The sequence below is a fragment of the Balaenoptera musculus genome, chromosome 17 (genome assembly GCF_009873245.2).
Source record: "Balaenoptera musculus isolate JJ_BM4_2016_0621 chromosome 17, mBalMus1.pri.v3, whole genome shotgun sequence".
Classification (NCBI taxonomy): Eukaryota; Metazoa; Chordata; class Mammalia; order Artiodactyla; family Balaenopteridae; genus Balaenoptera; species Balaenoptera musculus.
Window position 1 is genome coordinate 72,552,680 of NC_045801.1, and position 23,690 is coordinate 72,576,369.

At 38.5% G+C, this 23,690-nt stretch overlaps 1 protein-coding gene and 1 long non-coding RNA gene across 2 annotated transcripts in view; one reads left to right on the forward strand and one right to left on the reverse strand.

The window, feature by feature from the left end:
- Nucleotides 1–23,690, reverse strand: part of CLVS1 (clavesin 1) — a 159,633-nt gene that overhangs the window by 69,462 nt on the left and 66,481 nt on the right. Inside the window, exon 3 of the mRNA XM_036830433.1 lies at nucleotides 21,869–22,043. Coding sequence (XP_036686328.1) covers nucleotides 21,869–22,043 — 175 coding nt within the window. The remainder of the gene's footprint in view (nucleotides 1–21,868; nucleotides 22,044–23,690) is intronic.
- LOC118883513 overlaps nucleotides 1–23,690 on the forward strand; it is a 64,590-nt gene that overhangs the window by 8,106 nt on the left and 32,794 nt on the right. The window lies entirely within an intron of this gene.

The window sequence follows — 23,690 nt, forward strand, 5'->3', positions numbered from 1 at the left end:
ATGAACATGGTAGATTGATATATTGATCTAGTCTACTGTATTTTTTGAGTTGAATGTATAATAACTAGTGGTGGATATTGTTGTTGAGCAGTGGGAGAAATGGGGCATAAGGGTCCCTAGGAAGGTGTTTCCTAGAGACCATTGTTTCCAGTAATTGAGACAAGGTCTGTAAACTCAACACTTTTTGGTTTTTTTGCTTGACGACTTGTCTATTTATTTGCCATCCATATTTTCCTGCATTTATATTCCATGGGCCCTGGAACAACTCCATTTACCTTTAAGGTCTCTTGCTTTTTATGGCTGCTAAGAACTTTAGGATTGTGTGAGTCTTTTTATTCATTTATGTATGCTCAATATTAAAAAGTGACATAAATCTCAACATCCATCCATTCATCTGTCCATCAAATTACTGAGTGAGCTCCAGGCACTGAGGATGAAAGATGGTTAAGATATGGCCCCTGACTATAAGAAATTTATCCTCCTTGGAGAGGCAGAAACTTAAATCAACAATGCAGAATAGTATGTGAACTCTAGCATAGGAATATGTGCAGTGTGTTGTAAGAATCTAGAGGAAGGGCACCTAAACCAGATCTAGTTAATTGATATCTTTTTGAAATTAGTGGCACTTGAGCTGTGTCTTGAAGTATAATTAGGAACTAAAGAGTAGGGATAAGGCAGAAGATAAAACAAAGAGACATGAGGTAACATGGAATGTTAGGAACTACATACAGTTTACAATAGGTGGAGCTCAACATTTTGGAGATGAGGTTGGAAAAGGAGGTGCAGAGGGAGTATCCAGAGATGTGGCTGGAGAAGTAAGCAGGGGAAGCCCCAGGAGGATCTTCAATCACAGGCTGTGGAGCATGAACTTGATCTGATAGGAAATAGGGATCTACTGAAGGATTTTAAAAGGAGATAGTTATTGACTGACCAAACTAGGAATAGAAATTTCCTCAACCTGATACAGAGCATCTACAAAACATGCAACTAACTTTATACCTAATGGTGAAAGACTGAATGCTTTTCCCATAAGACCAGGAGCAAGACAAGGATGTCTATTCTTACCACCTCTATTTGATATTGTACTAGAGATTGTAGCCAGAGCAATTAAGCAAGAAAGAAAAGTCATCAGATGGGAAAAACAGTAAAACTATCTGTTTTCAGTTGACATGATCTAGTATATAAATAATCCTAAGGAATCCAGTTTTAAAAACTACTAGAACTAATAAATGAGTTCAGCAAGGTTGTAAGATATAAGATTAATATACAAAAATTAATTATATTTCAATATACTAGCAATGAAAAATTAATTTCATTTAAAATATTATCAAAAAGAATAAAATACCTAGAGATAAATTTAACAAAAGAAGTGCAAGGCTTGTATAACAAAAACTATAAAATATTTTTTCAAGAACCTAAATATCTAGGTAAATGGGAAGACATCTCATGTTAATGTATTGGAAGACAATGTTATTGTGATGACAGAATTCCCCAAACAGGTCTAGAGATTCAGTTCAGTCCCTATCAAAATCCCAGTTCCATTTTTTTTTCCAAAAATTGACAAGCAGATCCTGAAATTCATGTGAAAATGCAAGGGACCTAGGATAGCCAAAACAATCTTGAAAAAGAAGAATAAAGTTGGATGACTCACATTTCACAATTTAAAACTTATTTCAAAGCTACAATAATCAAGACAATGTTATACCAGCATAGTATAGCTATATGGATCAGTGGAGTAAAATTAAGGGCCCAGAAAGAAATCTATATATTAATGGTCAATTGATTTCAAACAGGGAAGCAATACCATTTAATGGGGAAAGAGTAGTCTTCAACAAATGATGCTGGAACAAGTGGATATCTTCATGCAAAAGATTGAAGTTGGAACCCTACCTCACACTATACACAAAAATTAACTCAAAGTGAATCACAGACACCCCCAAAAAAATATAGGAGTGAATTTTCATGACCTTGGGTTACACAAGGTTGTTTTTTTTTTTTTTGCTACGATACCAAAAGTACACACAAGAAAAGAAAAAAAAAAAAGACAAATTGGACTTTATCAAAATTAAAAACTTTCATGCTTCATAGGATTCTATCAATAAAGTGAAAACACAACTTACTGAATGGGAAAAAAGTATTTGCAAATGACATATCAGATAAGGGAATTGTATCCAGAATATAAATGTGTGTTACAAGTCAATAATAAGAAGACAAATTACCCAATAAAAAATTGGCAAAGGATTTGAGTAGACAGTTCTCCAAAAGGGTATACAAATGGCCAATAAGCACAAGAAAAGATCCTCAGTATCAATAGTCATTACGGAAATGCAAAGCAAAACCACAATGAGATACTGCTTCACAGCAATGAATATGGATATAACTAAAAAAAAAGAGAATAACTAGGGTTGGCAAGGAGTGGAGAAATTGGGACTGTCATACATTGCTGGGAGGAATATAAATGATACAGCCACTTTGGAAAAAATGTGTACATGAATGTTCATAGCAAGATAATTCATAATCGTCAAAAGTGGGAAGAACTCAAATGGCCAGCAACTGGTAAATGAAAAAAAAAATGGGGTAGCCATGCAATGGAATATTATTCAGCGATAAAAAGGAATGAAGTACTGATAGATACTACAGCATGGATAAGTTTTGAAAACATTATGCTAAGTGAAAGAAGCCAGTCACAAAGGATCACATGTTGTATGATTCCATTCATATAAAGCATCCAGAATTGGCAGATCTATCCAGACAGAATGTAGATTAGTAGTTACCTACAGCTCTGGAATGAGTGGAGGAAGTGATTAATGAGGAGTGACTGGTAATGGGTATGGGATTCTGGGGGAGGGGGTGATAAAAATGTTCTAAAATTAGATTGTGGTGATGATTACACAACTCTGTGAATATACTAAAACCCACTAAATATACCCTTTAAATGAGTGAATTATATGGTATGTGAGTTATATCTCAGTAAAAGGTGAAAAGGAAAAACACCAAAATGTGAATTGTGGTTCTCTCTGGACTGAGGAATTATGGCTGATTTTTATTTTCTTCTTCATATTTTTGAAATTTTCCAATAAGCTCAAGTAAATTTTTATTTTTTCAACTTATCATGAAAAATATTTATTTAAATTAAGACAAAAGGAAATGGTGTATATTACAAGACAGATGTGACTTTTAGGAAGACAATATGGAACCTTTAGAAGAATCAAAGCAAGCCTAGAACAAAGCAGGAAGAACAATTTAAAAAACTGTCTGTCTTTTGGGAGAGAACTGATGAGGTTCCAAATTGAAGTGGCAGCTCTGGAGATGGAAAGAAGATGGAAATGTGAAAAATATTGAGATAAAATCATTTGGAATTGGAATTGGGAATCAATTATGTATACACACACACACACACACACACACACACATATATATACACATATACTATATCTATATATATATATCAACTATATATAGACTCAAAATGATATATGTACCCCCATGTTCATTACAGTACTATTTACAATAGCCAAGGTACGGAAATAACCCAAGTGTCCATCAACGAATAAATGAATAAAGAAATTGTGGTGTATATATATATATATATACATACACACACACACACACACACACACACACACACCCCACAATGGAATATTATTCAGCCATAAAAAGAGGGAAATCTTTTCATTTGCAGCAACATGGATAAACCTTGAGGGCGTTATGCTAAGTGAAACAAGTCAGACAGAAAAAGGCGAATCCTGTATCTGTATGTTCTCTCTTATATGTGGAATCTAAAAAAAAAAAAAAAAGCAAAAAAGAAAGTATGCTATAGTAGTGATTCTCAAAAAGGAGCATATCAGCAATATCAGCATTATCTGTGAACTTGGTAGAAATGCAGATTCTCAGATCTTACTACCCCAGGCCTATGGAAATCAGACACTCTGTAGAGAGGTTCAGTATTTTTTTTAAACTTTCTGAAGTTTGTAGATTCTGAAGCATGCTAAATATTGAGACCTATTGATCAATACCATTCCCAAGTTCTCTTTTAGATCTAAAATTCAGTGGTCTAGAAGAAACTATGTTTTTAGGGGAAGAAACCTTCATCAGGAATTAGAAAATCTGGAGAAAATCTTCACAGAGGAAGTAAGGTTTGATCTAGCGACGTGATATCATACTAATCATAAAAGATAGAGAGGATTGTTAAGAGGTAAAAGGGAAGGGGGATTGGCAACATTACAAGCTGAGGTACCAGTGGGAATGGGAATGGAGAGAGGGGAATTTTATAATTAATCTGTGATCAGGGAGCAAATTAGGCAAGTGGTGCAGGAAAGGGGGTTAGTTTTGGGCAGCACTGGTAAATAAACTTGGATGAGTAGAGTAGAGCCGCTTATGGTTGCTCTTAAATATTGAATATTAGTTTATGCTCATAGTTGGTTATTTTCTCTATGTGTCTATTATACCTTGAACTATTATATGTAGCTAACTTTCTTATGGAAGTATGGAAGGTGTTGTAATTAAGACATTCAATTTTTTGCAAATATAAAGAAATGTGAGTATCTATAGGAAAAAGAAAACACAAGAATAATCAAGAAATAGAACTTTGTACCAAAGTACTCAACAATACCGTGCTCTGACCAGAGAAAAATATTTCAGAATGTTCTCAGGCTTTATGTCTGTCACAACTTCTGAGTCAGGTCTTCTCATCTCTAGATCTCTTTCAAAACTGAGTTGCCCCTTCCAAAGTCTGAAAATCCACTTTAACGTTAACTTGTCCTCTTGTTTTTCTAAGAATATCTTAATTAAAACCTCATTCAGTTAATGGAACAAGTTATTCGTAATTTCTTCCAAATCCTTAATGAGTCTCTGGATTAAGGCAGCAGGGATTACTCCTCTCAATTAATGATATTTCAGTTGAGCTGGAATTAGCTTAATCATTTAATTTTTTTCACATTATTAATACTCTCCATCAAACATCTTGAAATTCCTAAACTCCACTCTAATATTACTGAAGCAGGAGAAATCATGTTTATGACTGTATTTTTAGAGTTCCTTAGCGGTGAAAGATACTTTTCAAAGCCTTCAGTCCAGCTTTTGTGCTCAACAACAATTGCCCTGTGCCTGGCCAACACACCTCATTTTTCCTTTTCTCCCATGTGGAATGGAAGAAACACCAAGCTAATCTTTGTCCCATCCTGGGGGCATGACCAGCTGGTCCCTTCACCTATGCCTGCTTGGAATTCTGGCGCATGAAAAGTTGAATAAATAGTTGTTGAGTTGAAGTGAATCTCCTCTTCCAGCCTTTGCCAATTCATGTTACCCATACTTATCAAAAACTAGCTCAAATTTTTAACAGAAAGTATTAAATGAATAACTGGCTCTGCCATCACTCTCCTTAATATTTCCTCATCACTGATTTATCCATCTGCTAAAATGGATTTCAGGAGGCATTATTCAATAACTGGGATTAAGACTAATCAAAATACCTAGAAAAAAATTAAGTTAAATCCCTTCCTCCACACCTTTTCAAATGTAAATTCTGATAGATAAAAATGTTAAATTAAAAAAAAATCTAAGTCTAGAAGGAAATACGAATTTTATATAACATTTGGGAAAGAAAAGACTTTCTAAGCCCTAGCAAAGCCCGCTTAACAGATCTGATCATATAAACGTCTTAAACTGCTTTAAACAAGAAGAGCAAAAATAAACATTAGTCATTGTAGATGCAAATTATGGAAAAATGTTTGTGATGTGAGAAAATGTTAATTTCCTTAGGTAATAAAAAGCTCTTACAAAATTAGAAATAAAACAAAATGTAAAAACCTCAACTGAAAAATGGTTGAAGTACATTAACAAGTGATACGCAAAAAAGATAATAAAAAATGTCTCATAAACATATGGGAAAATGTTCCACCTCAGTAGAAGTCAAAGGTATCAAAGCAGATTAAAACAAAAAGGGGCCGTGTGGTGGAGGCATAGTGGGGAGGTTACAAATAGACCAAGACTTATTTTTAATACCCAGTGCTGATTTTGGTTCAGAAGCAGACCCTTTCATACAATGCTGATGAATATTAAAAACAAAAACAAAAAAACCTTCTGTAGAGCATCTTCAAGATTCATTTCACCTCTAGAAATTAATCCTAAAGCAGTAGTTCATGTGGCCAAAAATTTAGTAAAAGGACATTCATGTCAGGAATTTACATGATACTGAAAAAATTGAGAACAATCTAAACATTCAGCAATTGGGAATTGGTTAATACATCATCATATAACTAAACAATGGAATACTATGCAGTCATTATAAATGATGGTTGAGGAAAATAAAGAGCTAGAATACTGTTCACTGTGTACTATAAAGTGAAAAGACCAGATGCCCAGGTTTAAAAGGTTTATTTCTGTATAGGGTTGTGTGTAATTTGCATTTTCTTATTTTTATTTACCAGTATCACCAATATTTTTTAAAGATTTTTTTATACTGAACATGTATAATGAACCCCCAAGAGTGGGGTTTGGGAGTGGAAGTTGAGTTTAGGGAATGTTACAGATTTCAACAGCTGGAGGTGCTGAGGACATTTATTGTTCTTCCATTTCAGGGAATCTATTAGACAGACTTTTTAAAAAATTTATTATTATTTTTATTTATTTATTTATTTATTTTATTTATGGCTGTGTTGGGTCTTCGTTTCTGTGCGAGGGCTTTCTCTAGTTGCGGCAAGTGGGGGCCACTCTTCATCGCGGTGCGCGGGCCTCTCACTATCGCGGCCTCTCTTGTTGCGGAGCACAGGCTCCAGACGCGCAGGCTCAGTAATTGTGGCTCATGGGCCTAGTCGCTCGGCAGCATGTGGGATCTTCCCAGACCAGGGCTCGAACCCGTGTCTTCTGCATTGGCAGGCAGATTCTCAACCACTGCGCCACCAGGGAAGCCCTAAACAGACTTTTAAAGAGCTCCAGCCATGGGAATTCCCTGCCGGTCCAGTAGTTAAGACTTGGCGCTTCCACTGCAGGGGGCGTGGGTTCGATCCCCGGTCAGGGAACTAAGATCCCATGTGCCACATGATGTGGCCAAAAAAAATAAAAAATAAAGAGCTCTGTCTTGGCAATGTGGAAACTATTTTCACTATATAATAAAACTTCTCTAAAGTCCAAATAATAATTTCTGGGATTCCTTTGTTATACAAGTGACTAAGGATTTGTCTCTTAAACTGTAAAATTTTCTATATCACATTATTACTGTTTTAGGTGAAAATCTCTCTACTGTTTACACATTTCCATGGTGTCTTCAATAATGCTTATTGAATGTGACTAAGGCTCTTTTTGATAGCTCAGGATCACGGCTGTGTACATCATATCTGCTCCATGGTATACAGTGGTCTCAGGTACATTAAGCTCTATGCGAAACAACCTCAATCATGGTGCTCTCTAGTTTCAATATTAAAATTTTTATCTTATTTGTGTTTCTTCCCTGGCTGACAACTGTTATTTCTTGATATAGTCTATATGGCAATGTGAATTAGCCCCTCAACCAAATTCTTTCACAGACTTCTAATATGTGGTAAGTTTGGAAACTACATGGCCAAATTAAGAAAATAAATGGGCTCTAAGGGAAAGTTAGAGAGATTCTCTTAATGTAGCTATTTTGTAACACTTATTTGATGCTGCATATTCTGTATTCTATGAGATACAATTGTCATATAGTTAAATTCCACAAGGACAATGTGCTACTGCATTTCTTAGCCTCGGTATTTTCCAAGAATAATCTTATTTATTAAATTCCAAACATAGACATTAATAGTTTAGATCTTTGATGAAAAAAGTACAAGCAGATAGTACACCAAGTGTTGTGATGCCACAAAAGAATGATTGACTCGGGAACACCTGGACACAGCGGGTAGGTCACTTCTTTTTTCTGTAAATCAAACTGTACTCTAGCAAAACTAATCTACTGTGTGGGAAGTCAGGATAGTAGCTACCTTTGGGAGTCAGCTACTGGGAGGGGGAAGGAGAGGCCTCTGGGTAACTGGCAGTATTCTTTTTCTTAATCTGCGTTTGGTTACTTAAATGTTTTCATTTTCTGAAAACTCACTTGGCTGCACACTTACAGCTTGGGTAGTTCTCTGGATGTATATTAACGTATCAATAAAAAGTTGATTGGGACTTCCCTGGTGGCGCAGTGTTTAAGAATTCACCTGCCAATGCAGGGGACATGGTTCGATCCCTGGTCCAGGAAGATCCCACATGCCTAGGAGCAACTAAGCCCGTGCGCCACAACTACTGAGCCTGCGCTCTAGAGCCCGTGCACCACAACTACTGAGCCTGCGCTCTAGAGCCCACGAGCCACAACTGCTGAGCCTGTGTGCCACAGCTACTGAAGTCCACGCATCTAGAGCCCGTGCTCTGCAACAAAAGAAGCCACCGCATTGAGAAGCCCACACACTGCAACAAAGAGTAGCCCCTGCTCGCCGCAACTAGAGAAAGCCCGCGTGCAGCAATGAAGACCCAACACAGCCAAAAATAAATAAATTAATTTTTTAAAAAAGTTTATTCTAAGTATAAAAACAAAATACTACACTTTGAAAAATTATCTTTGGGCTAAAAAGAGTTAACAATTCTTATTGGTTTCTTAGCAACAAATGCTTTCCTTTGGTGTAAGTGGAGACTGCGCTTTATCACCTATTTATTCTCACAAGGTCCACCTTCTCTCTTGGTGGGACACAACAAAAGTCTGGGGTCTTTAGTTGGTCTCCAAGGTAACTAAAATCTTATTCAGAATTGACGCTTCACCGATTGTTCCAATCAATCTTTCCCGCGTTTTTATTTTGAAGTGATGATGTGTTACTCTCCTGCTCTGCTTATTACCAAGTGCTGTTGGGAGGATCAAATAAGGCACTGTGTGAAAGTGCTTTAAGTGCCAGACTAACAATAGGTACCATCATCACTACCATCATCACCGACCGCCATCATCATCATCACCAGGTTTGATTATTTTTAACCTAGAGTAGAAACTATGAGCTTCTTTGAGACGTTTGTCTCACCCTACGGTTATTCTCCTTATTTCTTGTACCATGAACACTAGACTGTCCCCCAAACAGTTTAGCTAGAATATCCAGGTCAGGGAATGTGGCAGGCTTGACATTCACCATCCACAGTGAAAGGAACCATCACCAATCAGTGCCAGCATTCTTTTTTGCCTGAGTTGCATTCGAATTGTTTAGATTTGGTATGGGAGGGCAAGCCTATTTTCCATCCCTGACATAAGCACTAAGGCTATATCCATGAAGGTAAAGTTATAGATTTGTAGCATTGGGTGCTTAAAAAGGGTTGTAAGAATTATCCAGTCCAGTGTTGTCAAGAGTTGTCCCTGGACCAGCACATCACATCACCTGGCGACTTTTTGGAAATGCTAATTCTCACCTACCCACACACGCCCTCACCCTGTCCCGACCTACTGAATCAGACACTCCAGGTTTGGGACCCTGTAATCAGAACTTTAACAAACGCTCCAGTGATTTTGGTGCATGATGAAGTTTGAGAACCACTGGTTCTAGTCCAGTCCCCATTGGGTTTTGCTGATGAATAATCTTAGGTCTATAGGTGTTATGCCATTTTCCCAAGGTTATCCGTGGAATTACAGTTGCCAAACAGAAATAAAACTCGACTTCCTAATTCCTAGTTGCTACATTGAATAGCAAGTAGAGGATTGCAAGAAAACTTCCCTCTTGATTTCTACCTTACGTTTCTAAGTGAAAATTTTTGTCATTTCCCACCATCTTTGGGGGGGGCACCCCTCCAACATTCTTAGTCTGTGTGGTTTGGGTTTAACATCTTGGGTGGGCTCATAATCTGATCTGTCTAGAGCACCCTCAATCCCCTCGCTCCTGTCAAGAATGTGAAAAAAAAACCTGTCTGAAAATGAAGTCAGTACAGAGATCTCATCTTTGGTGTGCTGAGGAATATCAACCTGGAACTAAACAATTCACAGAGGTCAATTCTTTGTCAGGACCGATCTTCCACAGCCCTTAATATATTCCTCTGCTGAAAAATCTTGTCCAGTGGAAAAGTAAGGTGGCATACTCCTTCCAGTACCATCTTCCTGCTCCCTCTCCTCAAGCCACCCCCCCCCCCGCCCGGGTCTGTGGGACATTCTTCTTGATAGAGTTATCTCCGTTTCTCCACCGCCCTCCTCAAACCAGAGCTTTCTAGATGCCATTCCCACGGCTACACTGAAGTAGTTTCCCTCCTTGAAGGCCCATCCTTTTAGTTTCTTGATGAATGAGCTCCTCCTTCTTCTCAACCGGCCCTTTCTCTTTTGTGGGCTCCTCCTCATCTAACTTGTTCATTTTTTTTTTTTTTTAAAGATTTATTGATTGATTGATTGCTATGTTGGGTCTTCGTTTCTGTGCTAGGGCTTTCTCTAGTTGCGGCAAGCGGGGGCCACTCTTCATCGCGGTGCGCGGGCCTCTCACTATCGTGGCCTCTCTTGTTGTGGAGCACAGGCTCCAGACGCGCAGGCTCAGTAGTTGTGGCTCACGGGCCTAGTTGCTCCGCGGCATGTGGGATCTTCCCAGACCAGGGCTCGAACCCGTGTCCCCTGCATTAGCAGGCAGATTCTCAACTACTGCGCCACCAGGGAAGCCCACTTGTTCATTTTTGTTGCTCTTCGCTTGGGTTCTTTTTCTCAGTCACTGACTTCACTCCATAGTTTTTCTCCAGATGATCTTTGCTTTCCTATGATTGCAAATTCCACCAACTCTATAGATCCAGCCCAGACCTCTCCCCTCAGCTTATACTTAATGCAAACAGTTAAATACCCGATGGCATCTTAAGCTCAACATGTCCAACACTCATTCTCTCCCCACACCTGTCCACTCCCGTCTGCACCGTCTCATGTGTCGGCACCACCTCCACCCTTCCCCGGAGCTGCACACCCAGCTTCATCCTCGACTCCTCCTCTAACACTGTCCATTCTCAAGCGTCCAGCCACCAAGCACTGCTTTGCTTTACTTCCTATGTAGTTATTGAATCCTTTTATCACTCCGAATTTCGCCTTTGGTTATTTCTTACTTGAATGATTGCAGTTGTCTTCTATTCAGTTCCCCTGCCTTTGAATCTTCCCTGCTCATACCTACCGAATTGATCCCGGATGAAATATCAATCTGTGGTGTCATCCTGCTTCAGTATGTTCAGTGGCCCCCAATGTCTGCAGAAAGAGACCAAGCTCCTTAGCATGCCACAGGGGCATACAAGCTCCTTGCCTGGCCCTTGTGCACGCCAGGATTATGAAATTAATTCTGCTTCTCTCTCTTAGTGAGTGATGTCTTGCCTCTGTATTTTTGCCCATAATATCTCCTCTACCTGAAATTTCTCCCACCCTGCCTTCATTTAGCTATTCCACAGTCATCTGCTAAGAATCAGCTGAGGTGTGGCCTCACCCAGGAGGCCATTCCTAACTCCTCCTGCCTGGATTGGGATTTTATTAACCTGGTACCTATGACCCTTCCTGCACATGCAACACTGTTTTCATCATTTGTTTATAGATCTGCCTCTACTCTGAATGATGACTTGTTGAGAGCAGGGACTGCCTCTGTTTACTTTTGTGGCTGATTCAAAGTCAAGTCTTAGTAACTGTTTCTTGAATGGATGAATCCGAGCATTGGCTAGGTCTATAATGCATGAGAGTCCAGAAAAACCAGTTATCAAAAATATGCCAGAGATAGACCTATAGAATTGGAACTGTTTTAAATGGGCCATCCTGTCTGCCATCTGGATCACCAGAGTGTCATTACCTCTAATTGTCTTCCTGAGTTTAATTGATACTTAACAAGGTAGAGCATTAAAAGGGATATTTTATTCCTCTAATATTTCTATAATAACATATTGCACTACTGCAAACTCAGAATTACAGCTTTGTGGCCTGAGAAAGTAGTTTGTTTAGAGAGAAAGTGTTCTTCAGGCACCCCTGGAGTGTTCAGAATGAATTAAGAACCTTCTTGGCAAAATATATACAAATATCCTTTTCCTTCAATCTGTTTGTATCTAATATTCTTTAATATAAGAAAACTGTAAGCATCAAAGACTGTAAATGTTACTGCTTAAAAGAGTCCTCCAGGATGAAAGAGGTGAATTTTGACCCCATTAATCACTCAGCTACAAAGGCTTTGGGAGTGGACTCTTTGGTGATAATTAAAAGGATCACAACACATAAACAGAAAAAACCCCTCAAGTGCCACAGTCTGAACAAGTGACACCAAGCTGGACCCAAGTCATTAACTGAGGTGAGAAGGTAGCTCCCTTGTTTGGGGCCGGTGAACAGGCTGGGGAGGTCAAACTTTAGAGCTGAGGCAATGGAGAGCAATTTCATTTAAATTCGTGAATTAGAGCCACAGGAGCCCACAGATAAGGGCTGGCCTCTTCATTCTTTCAATAACATTCTACCTTTCAGTGAGCACTGACTATGGCCTGGGCGCTTTTCATGCACTATTTAATTTCTACCATAAACCTATGAGGTAGTACTGTTTTGAGACCACATTTTTACAGACAACAAAACCAGAACTGAAAGAGTTAAATGACTTGACTGAGGTCTTAAAGTGGCAGAGCCAGGACTGAAGCCCACATAGTTGGACTCTGCTCTCACCTACACCAAGGCGGCAGCAGCATCACCTGGGAACATTTTGGAAGGGCAAACTCACGGGCTCTTCTCCACATCTACAGAATCAGAAACTGGGAGTGGGGTCCCGCCGTGTGTGTTGTAGCAAGTCCTCCGGGGAGTCTGTGTACTTACAGCTGCGATCCATCGCGTTATACCGCAATGCCATCTATTAGAGCAGTGCTTCTCCAACTTTAATGTGAGTACAGATCACCTGGAGAACTTGAAATGCAGATTGATTCAGTAGGTTTGGGGTAGGGCCTGAGAGTCTGCATTTCTAACCAGCTCCTGGTGATGTTGAGATTGTTGGTTTGTGGACTACACTGCATAATAAAACCCTAGAATGTAGCTTCAGGAAGCCAGGTTGCTTTGTTCTCTGCTGTCGTCTGGTTTAGAAGAATACCAGACTCACCTTTTCTTTTGAATGAATACACCACAAGTCAGTATGTCTGCCTGTCTGAGTCATAGACTGTTGATTTGGTGTGAATCTACTACTAACTCGAAATGCATCTGCCCAACCAGCCTTTACAAATTTCTCATCACACCAGTCATTCATTTACCCTCAGGAACTGTCATGTTTCCCAGTGACTTGACGGACATTTTACTGTTCCAGTCTTTCAAGTGAATAGAGCACTTTGGATTCCCCAAGGGCAAGTGAACATATTGTATGTTTTGGAAAAGAGATGGAAAATCAGAATGTGGGAAGGAGTAGGATGTGGAAAGGAGGCTAGAGAGAACGGATGAAGGTTGGAAACAGTTTAATGAAAAGGGACGCCCAGGAGATGGATGATTCCCAGCTGCCTGAGCCTCTGAGCCTTGCCCGCGATCCCCTCCCACCTTTGGGTTAAGAGTTGGAAAAGCAATGAACCTCCTTTCACACTAGACTGGCTCAAAGCTGTTGGGAGAGTTTAAATCAAAGTTGATATAGGTATTATAAAACCATTTTTAACAAAAATGACAACAAAAGTCACACAGTAAACCTTAAACTGGAACGAAGAGTTAATGAACTGATAAAGTGTCTGATTGGCCAGAAGAAAATGACATAAGCACAGAAATGAGAAAAAAGCAAAAAGAGTGCTTCCTAGATCTCCTCTGGTGAGTGAAAAGTAAGCTTCTCTAAACCCTTAACAAACATCTGGGTCCTTAGGGAATCAAATATTTTGTAAATAGCCTATGGGACAAAAGGCTATAGCTCTTCCTAAGTGAAACACTTCGGCACAGTAAATTCTTTAAGTATCTGGGTTGGCTGAACATTGATAAATGCTGTGTGCTGATCGTAATGGTTGAGTGGCAGTGATTTACAAGAAATAATTCCAAAAATTGATTTTGGAAACAGTGCAAAACTCAAGAACAGGACTTCAGCATGCTGCTTATTCTGCCAGAATTCCCCAGAAGAATTGAGAATAATGCTTTGCTATATTAAAATGGTGGCATAAATATTACTTTGTTTGATTAAAATTTAAACAAGTTGTAATGAACAGATATAACGGCTCTTTTAGACATTATTGACCACATTTAAGAAATGAAACAGCAGAGTGAGAGAAAGTGACTTCTAGGCATTCTCAAAATTAGTATTTTTAACTAAAGTTTTTTGAACTAATATTCACAGAATATTTATGTATCTGGGACAACTTAATATTCTAAACAATGACATACCCCATTGTTCTAAAGGAGGAATATATACTATATACACTATTAGAATTTCATGACTGGCTGATGCAAGGTAACTTTTGATGTAAAAAAATCTGATGACCCCTTAAAGAGCTGTCTTGTACATGATTATTATTATTATAACTCATTAATTCAGCCTGTGAAATACATAACCAAAGTTCTATGGACATGCCATTTTTTTTGATGACTGTTGTCAGAGGCAGTATAATTGCCCTTTTCTTCACTAAGGCTTTGTTTTTTAGAGCAGTTTTAGGTTCACAGCAAAATTGAAGGGAAGGGACAGGGATTTCCCATATATCCCCTGCTCCCACACACGTATAATACTCCCTCATTAGCAACAGTCCCCACCTGAGGTGTACCTTTGTTACAACTGATGAACCTACATTAACACATCATAATCACCCAAAGTCCACAGTTTACATTATGGTTCACTCTTGGTGTTGTACACTCTATGAGTTTGGACAAATGTATAACAACAAGTATCAGTCATTATAGTATCATCCTTTGTGCTGCACCTGTTCATCCTTCCCTGCCCACAACCTCTGGTCATCATTCATTGTCTTTTGCAGAGCAAAAGTCTTTAATCTTAATGAAGTTCAGCTTATCAATTATTTCTTTCCTGGATTGTGCCTCTGGTGTTGTATCTAAAAAGTCATCACCATAACCAAGGTCACATAGACTTTCTCCTACATCTCCTGTGTCTGTGTCTAGATTTGTTTTTTTGCATGTGGATGTCTGCTTATTGTAGCACCATTAGTTAAAAAGACTATCTTTGCTTCACTGTAGTGCTTTTGCTCCTTTGTCAAAGATTAGTTGGATATATATAATTGTCTTTTACTTTATTTTTAAAAGATTTTTATTGAAGTATAGTTGACTTACAGTATTATATTAGTTTTAGGTGTATAACATAGTGATTAGATATTTTTATGAATTATACACCGTATGAAGTTATTGTAAAATATCAACTATATTACCTTGCTGTATATAATATCCCTGCATCTTATTTTTTTATAACAGGTAGGTTGTATGTCTTAATCCCCTTCACCTATTTTACCCCTCCCTGACCCTCTTCCCTCAGGTAACCACTGGTTTGTTCTCTATATCTGTAAGTCTGTTTCTGTTTTATGTTTGTTCATTTGCTTCGTTTTTCAGATTGCACATATAAGTGAAAACATACAGTCTTTCTCTGTCTTCTTTATTTCCCTAAGCATAATACCTTCCAGGTCCATCTGTGTTGTCGAAAATGGCAAGATTTCATTCTTTTTTATGGCTGAGCAATATTCGATTGTGTATATTTACCATATCTTCTTTATCCATTCATCTGTTGATGGGCAGTTAGGTTGCTTCCATATCATGGCTCTTGTAAATAATGCTGTTATGAACATAAAGGTACATGTGTCTTTTCAAATTAGTGTTTTTGTTTTCTTCAGATAAATACCCAGGAATGGAATTGCTGGATCATGTGGTAGTTCTATTTTAAATTTTTTGAAGAACCTCCATACTGTTTTCTGTAGTACCAATTTACATTCCCACAAGCAGTGTACTTTTCTCCACATCCTTGCTAACACTTGTTATTTCTTCTCTTTTCAATGATAACCATTCTGACAGTGTCAAGTGATACCTCCTTGTGGTTTTGACTTGCATTTCCTTGATGATGGACAATGTGGAGCATCTTTTCATGTGCCTGTTGGCCATCTCTATGTCTTCTTTGGAAAAGTACCTATTTAGGTCCTCTACCAATTTTTTAATTGGATTTTTTTTATGTTGAGTTATATGCATTCTTTATCTATTTTGGATATTAACCCCTTATTGGACATAGCATTTGCAAATATTTTCTCCCATTCAGTAAGTTGCTTTTTTGTTTTATTAATGGTTTCCTTTGCTGTGCAAAAGCTTTTAGTTTGATATGCTCTCATTTGTTTATTTATGCGTTTGTTGCTCATGTCTGAAGAGACAAATCCATAAAAATATTGCAAAGATCAGTGTCAAAGAGCATAATGCCTATGTTTTCTTCTAGGATTTTTATAGGTTTTAGTCTTACATTTAAGTCTTTAATCCATTCTGAGTTTATTTTTGTATATGGTGTGAGAAAATGTTCTAGTGTTACTCTTTTACGTATAGCTGTCCAGTTTTCTCAACCTCACTTATTGAAGAAACCATCTTTTCCCATTGCATATTCTTGTCTCCCTTGTCATAGATCAATTGACCATATGTGCATGGATTTATTTCTGGGCTCTTTATTTTGTTCATTTGATCTCTGTGTCTGTTTTCATGCCAGTACCATACTCTTTTTGATTACTGTAGCTTTGTAGTATAGTTTGAACTCAGGGAGCATGATACTTCCAGCTTTGTTCTTTTGCATGATTGCTTTGGCTATTCAGAACCTTTTGTGATTCCATACAAATTTTAGGATCATTTTTTGTTCTGTGAAAAATGCCATAAATATTTTGATTAGGATTGCATTGAATCTGCACATTGCTTTGGGTAGTATGAATATTTTAACAATATTAATTCTTCCAATCCATGAGCCTGGAATATCTTTCCTTTTATTCACATCTTCTTCAATTTCTTTCCTTAATGTTTTATAGTTTTCAGTATACAGGTCTTTCACCTCCTTGGTTAAATTTATTTCTAGATATTTTATTCTTTAAAAATTTGATTGTAAATGGGATTGTATTCTTGCTTTCTCTTTCTAATAGCTCATTATTAGTGTATAGATATGCAACAGACTTCTGTATATTAATTTTGTATCCTGTAAATTTACAGAGCTTATTTATTTGTTCTAATAGTTTTTTGGTGGAGTCTTTTGGGTTTTCTATATATAGTATCATGTGATCTGCAAATAGTGACAGTTTTACTTCCTTCCAATTTGGATGCCTTTTTTTGCTTTTCCTTGTCTAATTGCTCTGGCTAGGGCTTCCAAAACTTATGTTTAATAGAAGTGGTGAGAGTTTGCATGCTTGTCTTGTTTCTGATCTTAGAGAAAAAGCTTCCAACTTTTCATTGTTTAGTATAATGTTAGCTGTGGGTTTGTCATAAATGCCCTTTATTCTGTTGAGGTGCGTTCCTTCTATACCAACTTTGCTGAGAGTTTTTATCACGAATGAATGATGAATTTTGTCAAATGCTTTTTCTGCATCTGTTAAGATGATCACATAATTTTTATCCTTTGTTTTGTTAATGTGGTGTATCACATTGATTGATTTGTGGATATTGAACCATCCTTGCATCCCTGGAATAAATCCCACTTGATCAGGATGTATGATCCTTTTAATGTGTTGTTGAATTCAATTTGCCAATATTTTTGTTGAGGATTTTTGCATCTATGTTTATCAGGGATATTGGCCTCTGATTTTCTTTCCTTGTAGTGTCTTTGTCTGGTTTTGGTAATGCTGGCCTTGTAGAATGAGTTTGGAGGTGTTCCCTCCTCTTCAGCTTTCTGGAATAGTTTGAGGAGGATAGGTATTAACTCTTCTTTAAATATTTGGTAGAATTCCCCTGTGAAGCTGTCTGGTCCTGGACTTTTGCTTGTTGGGAGTTTTTTGATCACTGATTAAATTTCATTACTAGTAGTCAGTCTGTTCAGTTTTCCATTTCTTCTTGAAAGTCTTGAAAGGTTGTATCATTCTAGGAATTTAATCATTTCTTCTAGATTGTCCAATTTGTTGGTGTATAACTGTTCATAGAGTTCTCTTATGATTGTATTTCTGTAATATCTGTTGTAATTTCTCCTCTTTCATTTCTAATTTTACTTATTTGGTCCCTCTCTCTGTTTTTCTTTATGAGTCTGGTTAAGGGTTTATCAATTTTCTTTATCTTTTAAAAAAGACAGCCTTTAGTTTCATTGGTTTTTAAAATTCTTTTTGGTCTCTTTTTCATTTATTTCTGCTCTAATCTTTATTATTTCCTTCCTTCTACTAACTTATAATTGCCTTTTAAAGCATTAAAATACAAGTGGTAGACCCAAACAGAAGACTGTCACCAAGTTGCTAGCCCAGTGCCCATCACCTCTATATTACATGGTATCACCTCCACTTGGGGATAATCGGGACTGTATATAACCAAGAAAAAAAGCAGTTAAACATCCAGATTCAAAATAAAGGAAGCTTCTCGACATTACATTACAGGGTATTCCAAATGTCTTTTGCTTATTGTGGTAGATATTCTGATATGCTGCCAGGCCCCCTTTAGGACTGAGTATTTATTTCCCAGCTGCTTGAGGTGCTACCAGGAGAAAATTCTCAGATAATAGTGCCCTCTGGAGCCCCAGGCTGAAGAGAGCTGCTTTGCCCAAACTCACAACCACTTCTCAGGATAGCCTGCACTCAGTTACTGAACAATATGGGAATATAAAGGTCCAGTCCCTTGGCTCCAGTCAGGGACAACTCTGAAGGGTCATCTCAGTTTCAGAACACCTGAAGCTTTCATTGGAAATGATTGAATCCCAGCTTAACTTCTCCTGCCGCCAACCATTCTTCGTACCTTCCCTTCTGCGGGTGCTGACCCCAAGAGCATTCCCTAATGAATCTCCTGCATGTTAATCTCTGTGTCAGAATCTGCTCCTCAGAGAACCCAACCTGGAACAATTAGTAATTGAGGGTCTCACTGAACAACTTTCTTTATGGAGAACTAAGAACAGCGGTAATAGAGCTAAAACTCAGGGTTTTGAAACTAGGTTGTGATGCAGGCGAAGGACTGAACAAAAATGATTCTAAATTCTCACAACCTGAACACCCCACCCCCTTCTCCTGCAGGAGGTATTGTACTATCTGTGTGTGTTGAGGGGGTTGCCGTATTTCAGGGCCCCAGATTCTCTAGGAGTTGATCAGCAGGTAATCCTAGATAACGCCTGTGAACAGCTGAAACCCCAAACCAGATGGCCTAGCACAAAAGTAGTCTGATTAGTACCCCCGTGCCAGGTTACTTTCTCACATCTACCCCACAAAAGGCAGGACAGCAGAGAAAGCAAGTTCCCTTCACTGGACATAGGGTCTCCCTCCCCTGCAATCTCCTGCATGTCTACAGGACACTCGAACCTCCTTGGGCCTCTCTGATGGTGCAGAGGAAAAAAGAACAGCAGTGACTTCTCAACTCTCACTGACCCTTTCCTTTTCTCCAGTAAAGTCCATGGCCTTTACCCATGTCAGTGGTGTTATGAAATTTATCTTGAACTTTCATGGCTGACAAGTGGAGACCTGTATGGGATCTTCCTTGTACCACAGTGTGACCACAAAGACATGAATTCTGCTAGTGTCAGTTAGGACTTTTTTGAAATACCAGAGCGGTTAATGGTTACACTGTGGATGGAAGCAATCCCTGCAGTGATAAAAGGTCCCTGGGAGAGCTGGTAGAGAGGTGACCATGGTGTCTGAATTCCCGCAAAGCCTGAGAGAGGATAGCCTGGAGCGAGAATTTGCCAGTGGCTGGCCAGAGCTGACCACCCACTGTAGGGCAAGAACCAAACCAACAAGCTCGTTAGGACAGGGAGCCCATATCCCAGACAGAGGAGCTGCATCCAAGCTCAGCTTCTTCTAGGATCACTGGCTTCCTTCTCCTGGCAGGAGGGTCTGCACCTTTTTAAGAGTTCTTAGGTCTTCAGGGTCTGGGCAGGCAGAATTCACAGAAAAAGCTGCATCCCAATCCAGACAGCCTGATAGACCTGATGCTTTCCCACAGTCAAAGGAGTTTACCTTGTTTAGCAACAGAGAGGTCCAGGCCATTGCTCTGTGAGATGATGGGATGAAGTACTTTTTCTCCACTCTGACCCTGACCCCATGCATCTCCCCTTCACCCAGTAGAGGCTGTTCTTTAACCAGAGCTATAGGATGTTGTGGAGTTCAACCCGGACCCTGGTACATGAAGAGAGAAGGCCCAGATAGGACTGGCTTTGCCCCACAAAAAGTCATCTAGTATTTCTTGTAAAAATATATTACAAACTTATGTACAGCTTTATGTTTTAAAACACATTCACATGCATTAACTCAGTAAGACCCACATTAGCCTAGAGAAGTTGGCAGGGGACATGTTATATAATCCACACATTTCCAGAAATAAAAATTGGAACACAGGGTTGGAAAAAGTACATTTTTCTTCCTGATTTATGAAAAATCTTATAAATACATAGAATTTGAATCACAGCTACTTACACATGTAATGAATTATCCCTTTTTAGAAAGATAAAATTACATGAAGCTTGTACTACACCACAGAAAATCCTGGAGATATGGCCAGCATAATTATAGGGAATGAAATAAACCTTGCAGCTTACTTTAAATCTCCCTTTGATAAAAGCTTTAAGGAGAGAAAGATCAGATGTTCAGAGGCTTAGATGAGAGGACGCTGGAGAAAAAGAGAGCTAAGAGAAAGTGATCGACAGTAAAGGACAAACAAGTCTATGATTGAGATATTTTTAAGGCAAGGCAGGATATTCTGTAGTCTAGAAATGCAAAAGCAAATTTTAAAATGTGCCCCCGATACACTGTGTGATGTAGCTCCCCAGGATAATGTGGCATTCTTGGAACAGTGTGTACTTGTTCCTCTTCTGAAATAGGAAACCCTTTCAACAAAATAAGTTCCATTCAATAAACATGAGTTTATCAGAGGCCCTGTAAGTGCTGTATATTTGCTGGGAGCCACATGTGAATCAGCCACAGTTTAAGAAACAGGCCCATCAATTACTCATCACACTGGAGTATGATGGGTGATTGAAATGGGTTTCCCAGTCTTGTACTTTGAAGAGCTTGAGTACTGGCTGCTTGATCTGAGCATTAACAAATAGTTTGTGATCTATGTAGCTGCATGTAACTGCCGTCTGTTGGGTGTCAATCTTCCTGCAAAATGAAGAATGGACTTGAGTTTTATCTATGCTGATTCTGAATCTTCCTGAACTATGCCTTTTCTTTTGTACAATGATAATGCATCACCAGGAAGCTAAGCAGCATTGCTTAGCTCTGAGTTTGCTACTTTTCATGGACTCACCGGTCCTTAAAAGTAGAAGGGACCCCAGGAACTGACTACACTAACCTCTACACAGCACAAAAACCCCTTCCCCAAAGTCCTGGCAACTGGTCATACAAACAGGAAGTGGAGTTCCATATGCTTCCTTTGCCCTGAAATGATTTACGTTAGTACAAACACCTCAGCACGTTGCCTTCAGAGAAGCAAGGACCCACCGGGTATATTTTCTTGTGCAAAGATGCTTCCAGAAACCCTGGAAAGCTTCCATGCCACTGCAATATAAGGGCACACTCATAAAGTAGATGTTTTCTAGTTTTAATTTGTGTGAGCTCTCACATTGGATTTGGCTAAACATCTCCAAGCTTTATTCATAATCGCAACGGTAGGTTATTTGTGCCCGTGGTGACAGTAGTTTAGAGTTGTTAATGAAAATGGAGGCTAATTTTTTTAAAATCATCTCAACTCAGGCTGGGGTAAAAATACGGAGTATTCACGGGTGGATTCTATCGAAATTTTCTTTTTCCATTCTCAAAGACAAACATTACTTGGGTTGCAATAAGAAAAGAGCACACAGTCGCATACTATCTCGTATGGTACATTCATTGAACATACCTGCAACCCTTCAATGGCCAGTTTGAGGATTGATGGTGTCAGTTTGGAGGCTTGTTTGAAGGAAAAATTACTCCAGTCTATAATTAAAATGAAACCATTTATCTGAAGCTCCGGATCTTCAATAAGGACTTCCAATGACAGCAGGATGGCCCGGAGGATGTCTGTGAAGGAGTTCCTGCAGCCAAAGCAGAAAGGAGAGGCTGTGCATGAATATTAGCAGGTGATAGGACTTTGTGTGTGAAGCACTGGCCGCCTCACTCATCTGCTCTGTGAGCCCAGCCTGCAGGGTAACACCAGTGTCCTGTACCCAAAGTGATGGAAAATACATTTGCTAAACTTCACAGGAACAATGCTTTGAGAATCACAGGATGGAACCTCCCTTTGATCTGACTGCACCAGAACCCCAGACTTTACAAGGTGTCTCTCTTTTGTGTTTCCTTGGGTCTCTAGTCTCTGCTTCCACCACAGACCTGATTGCATTTCACTGAAATGCATCCCTTACTTGTCTCTCCCTCCTGGACCATAATCATAGTTGTGGCCCCAGTATCTAGCTACTTAATGAATATTGCTGAAAAAATGAGGTAAGACCTTCATCAGAGGCACTTGTTTTGATTAAACCTCTTATTTCTTTTGTGTGGTTAAAATCTTGCTCAAAGTGTAAAAACAACTGTGCAATTGATGCTATTTTTTAGCCTCAATTCATGAATAGAGAAAAATAAAGCAAGAAGAATAGCTTATTTTCATTGAAGGTTTGCAGAGTGTGATTCAGGAAGGAAATCGCTTGGAGTACAACAGTAACTATGACAACAGGTAGACCTGAATACAAACTAGAGTGACAGTTCTCTAGTATTGTATGTGTTCTTCCACATCAAATATTCCCAGTCACAAGTTGATTTTTGTTTTAAATAATTTTCAGACACGAAGAAATGATGGCATATTTTGCTAATTCTCCCAGCAAATTATTTGAGCTAAAAATTTAAGATCTTAAAGGATCTCTAAATTCTGTGGATGTCAAGTGATGGCAAAATCTGTTATTTCCTTCAGACTATCATTACTATCAGAAGCTGTATCGTCTTGTGAAACCAGATGAAATGATCAGATTCCTGAGCATTTCAATCTGATTCAAATTATAACCAAATCTAATGACTCTAGATTGGAAATCAGAAAATATGTGATTAAATATGGGATTAACAGATACAAATTACAATACATAAAATAGATTCACATCAAGGATTTACTGTACAGCACAAAGAATTATACTCAATATCTTGTAATAACCTATAATGGAATGTAATCTGCAAAAAAACCTGAAACCGTATCACTATGCTGTACTACCAAAACTAACACAATATTGTAAATCATCTATACTTCAATAGAACAAAAACAAAACAAACAAAAAAACAGTAAGAATTTACTGAATGGCTGTTATAAGCTCAGAGCTCTGTTTAATACTTGAAGTTATAGAATAGTATGTCATATTTCTACTTTCAAATAGCCCTTAATTTAGTTGGGGTGGGGTAGGAGATTAGCAAAATGAGTTGAAAGGGATCGATAAAATTTGAGTAATCAGGAAGAGCTTACAGAGGAATGAAAGCTTGGGCTAAGCCTTGAAGGGTAAATAGGATTTTGGATAAGTGGGAAAAAGAGTAAGACATTTCAGGAAAGAGGAGTGACACGTGAAAAATACAGATATTAGCCCATTCTGTTTCTGTACAGTTCTTCTTACTAAAAATGTCTTCCTTATATCAAGCAAAACTTTTCCTCCCCCAAACCCACCCACTGAGTATAGTTCTGCTATAAAGAATAGAACCTCAGGTCTTCC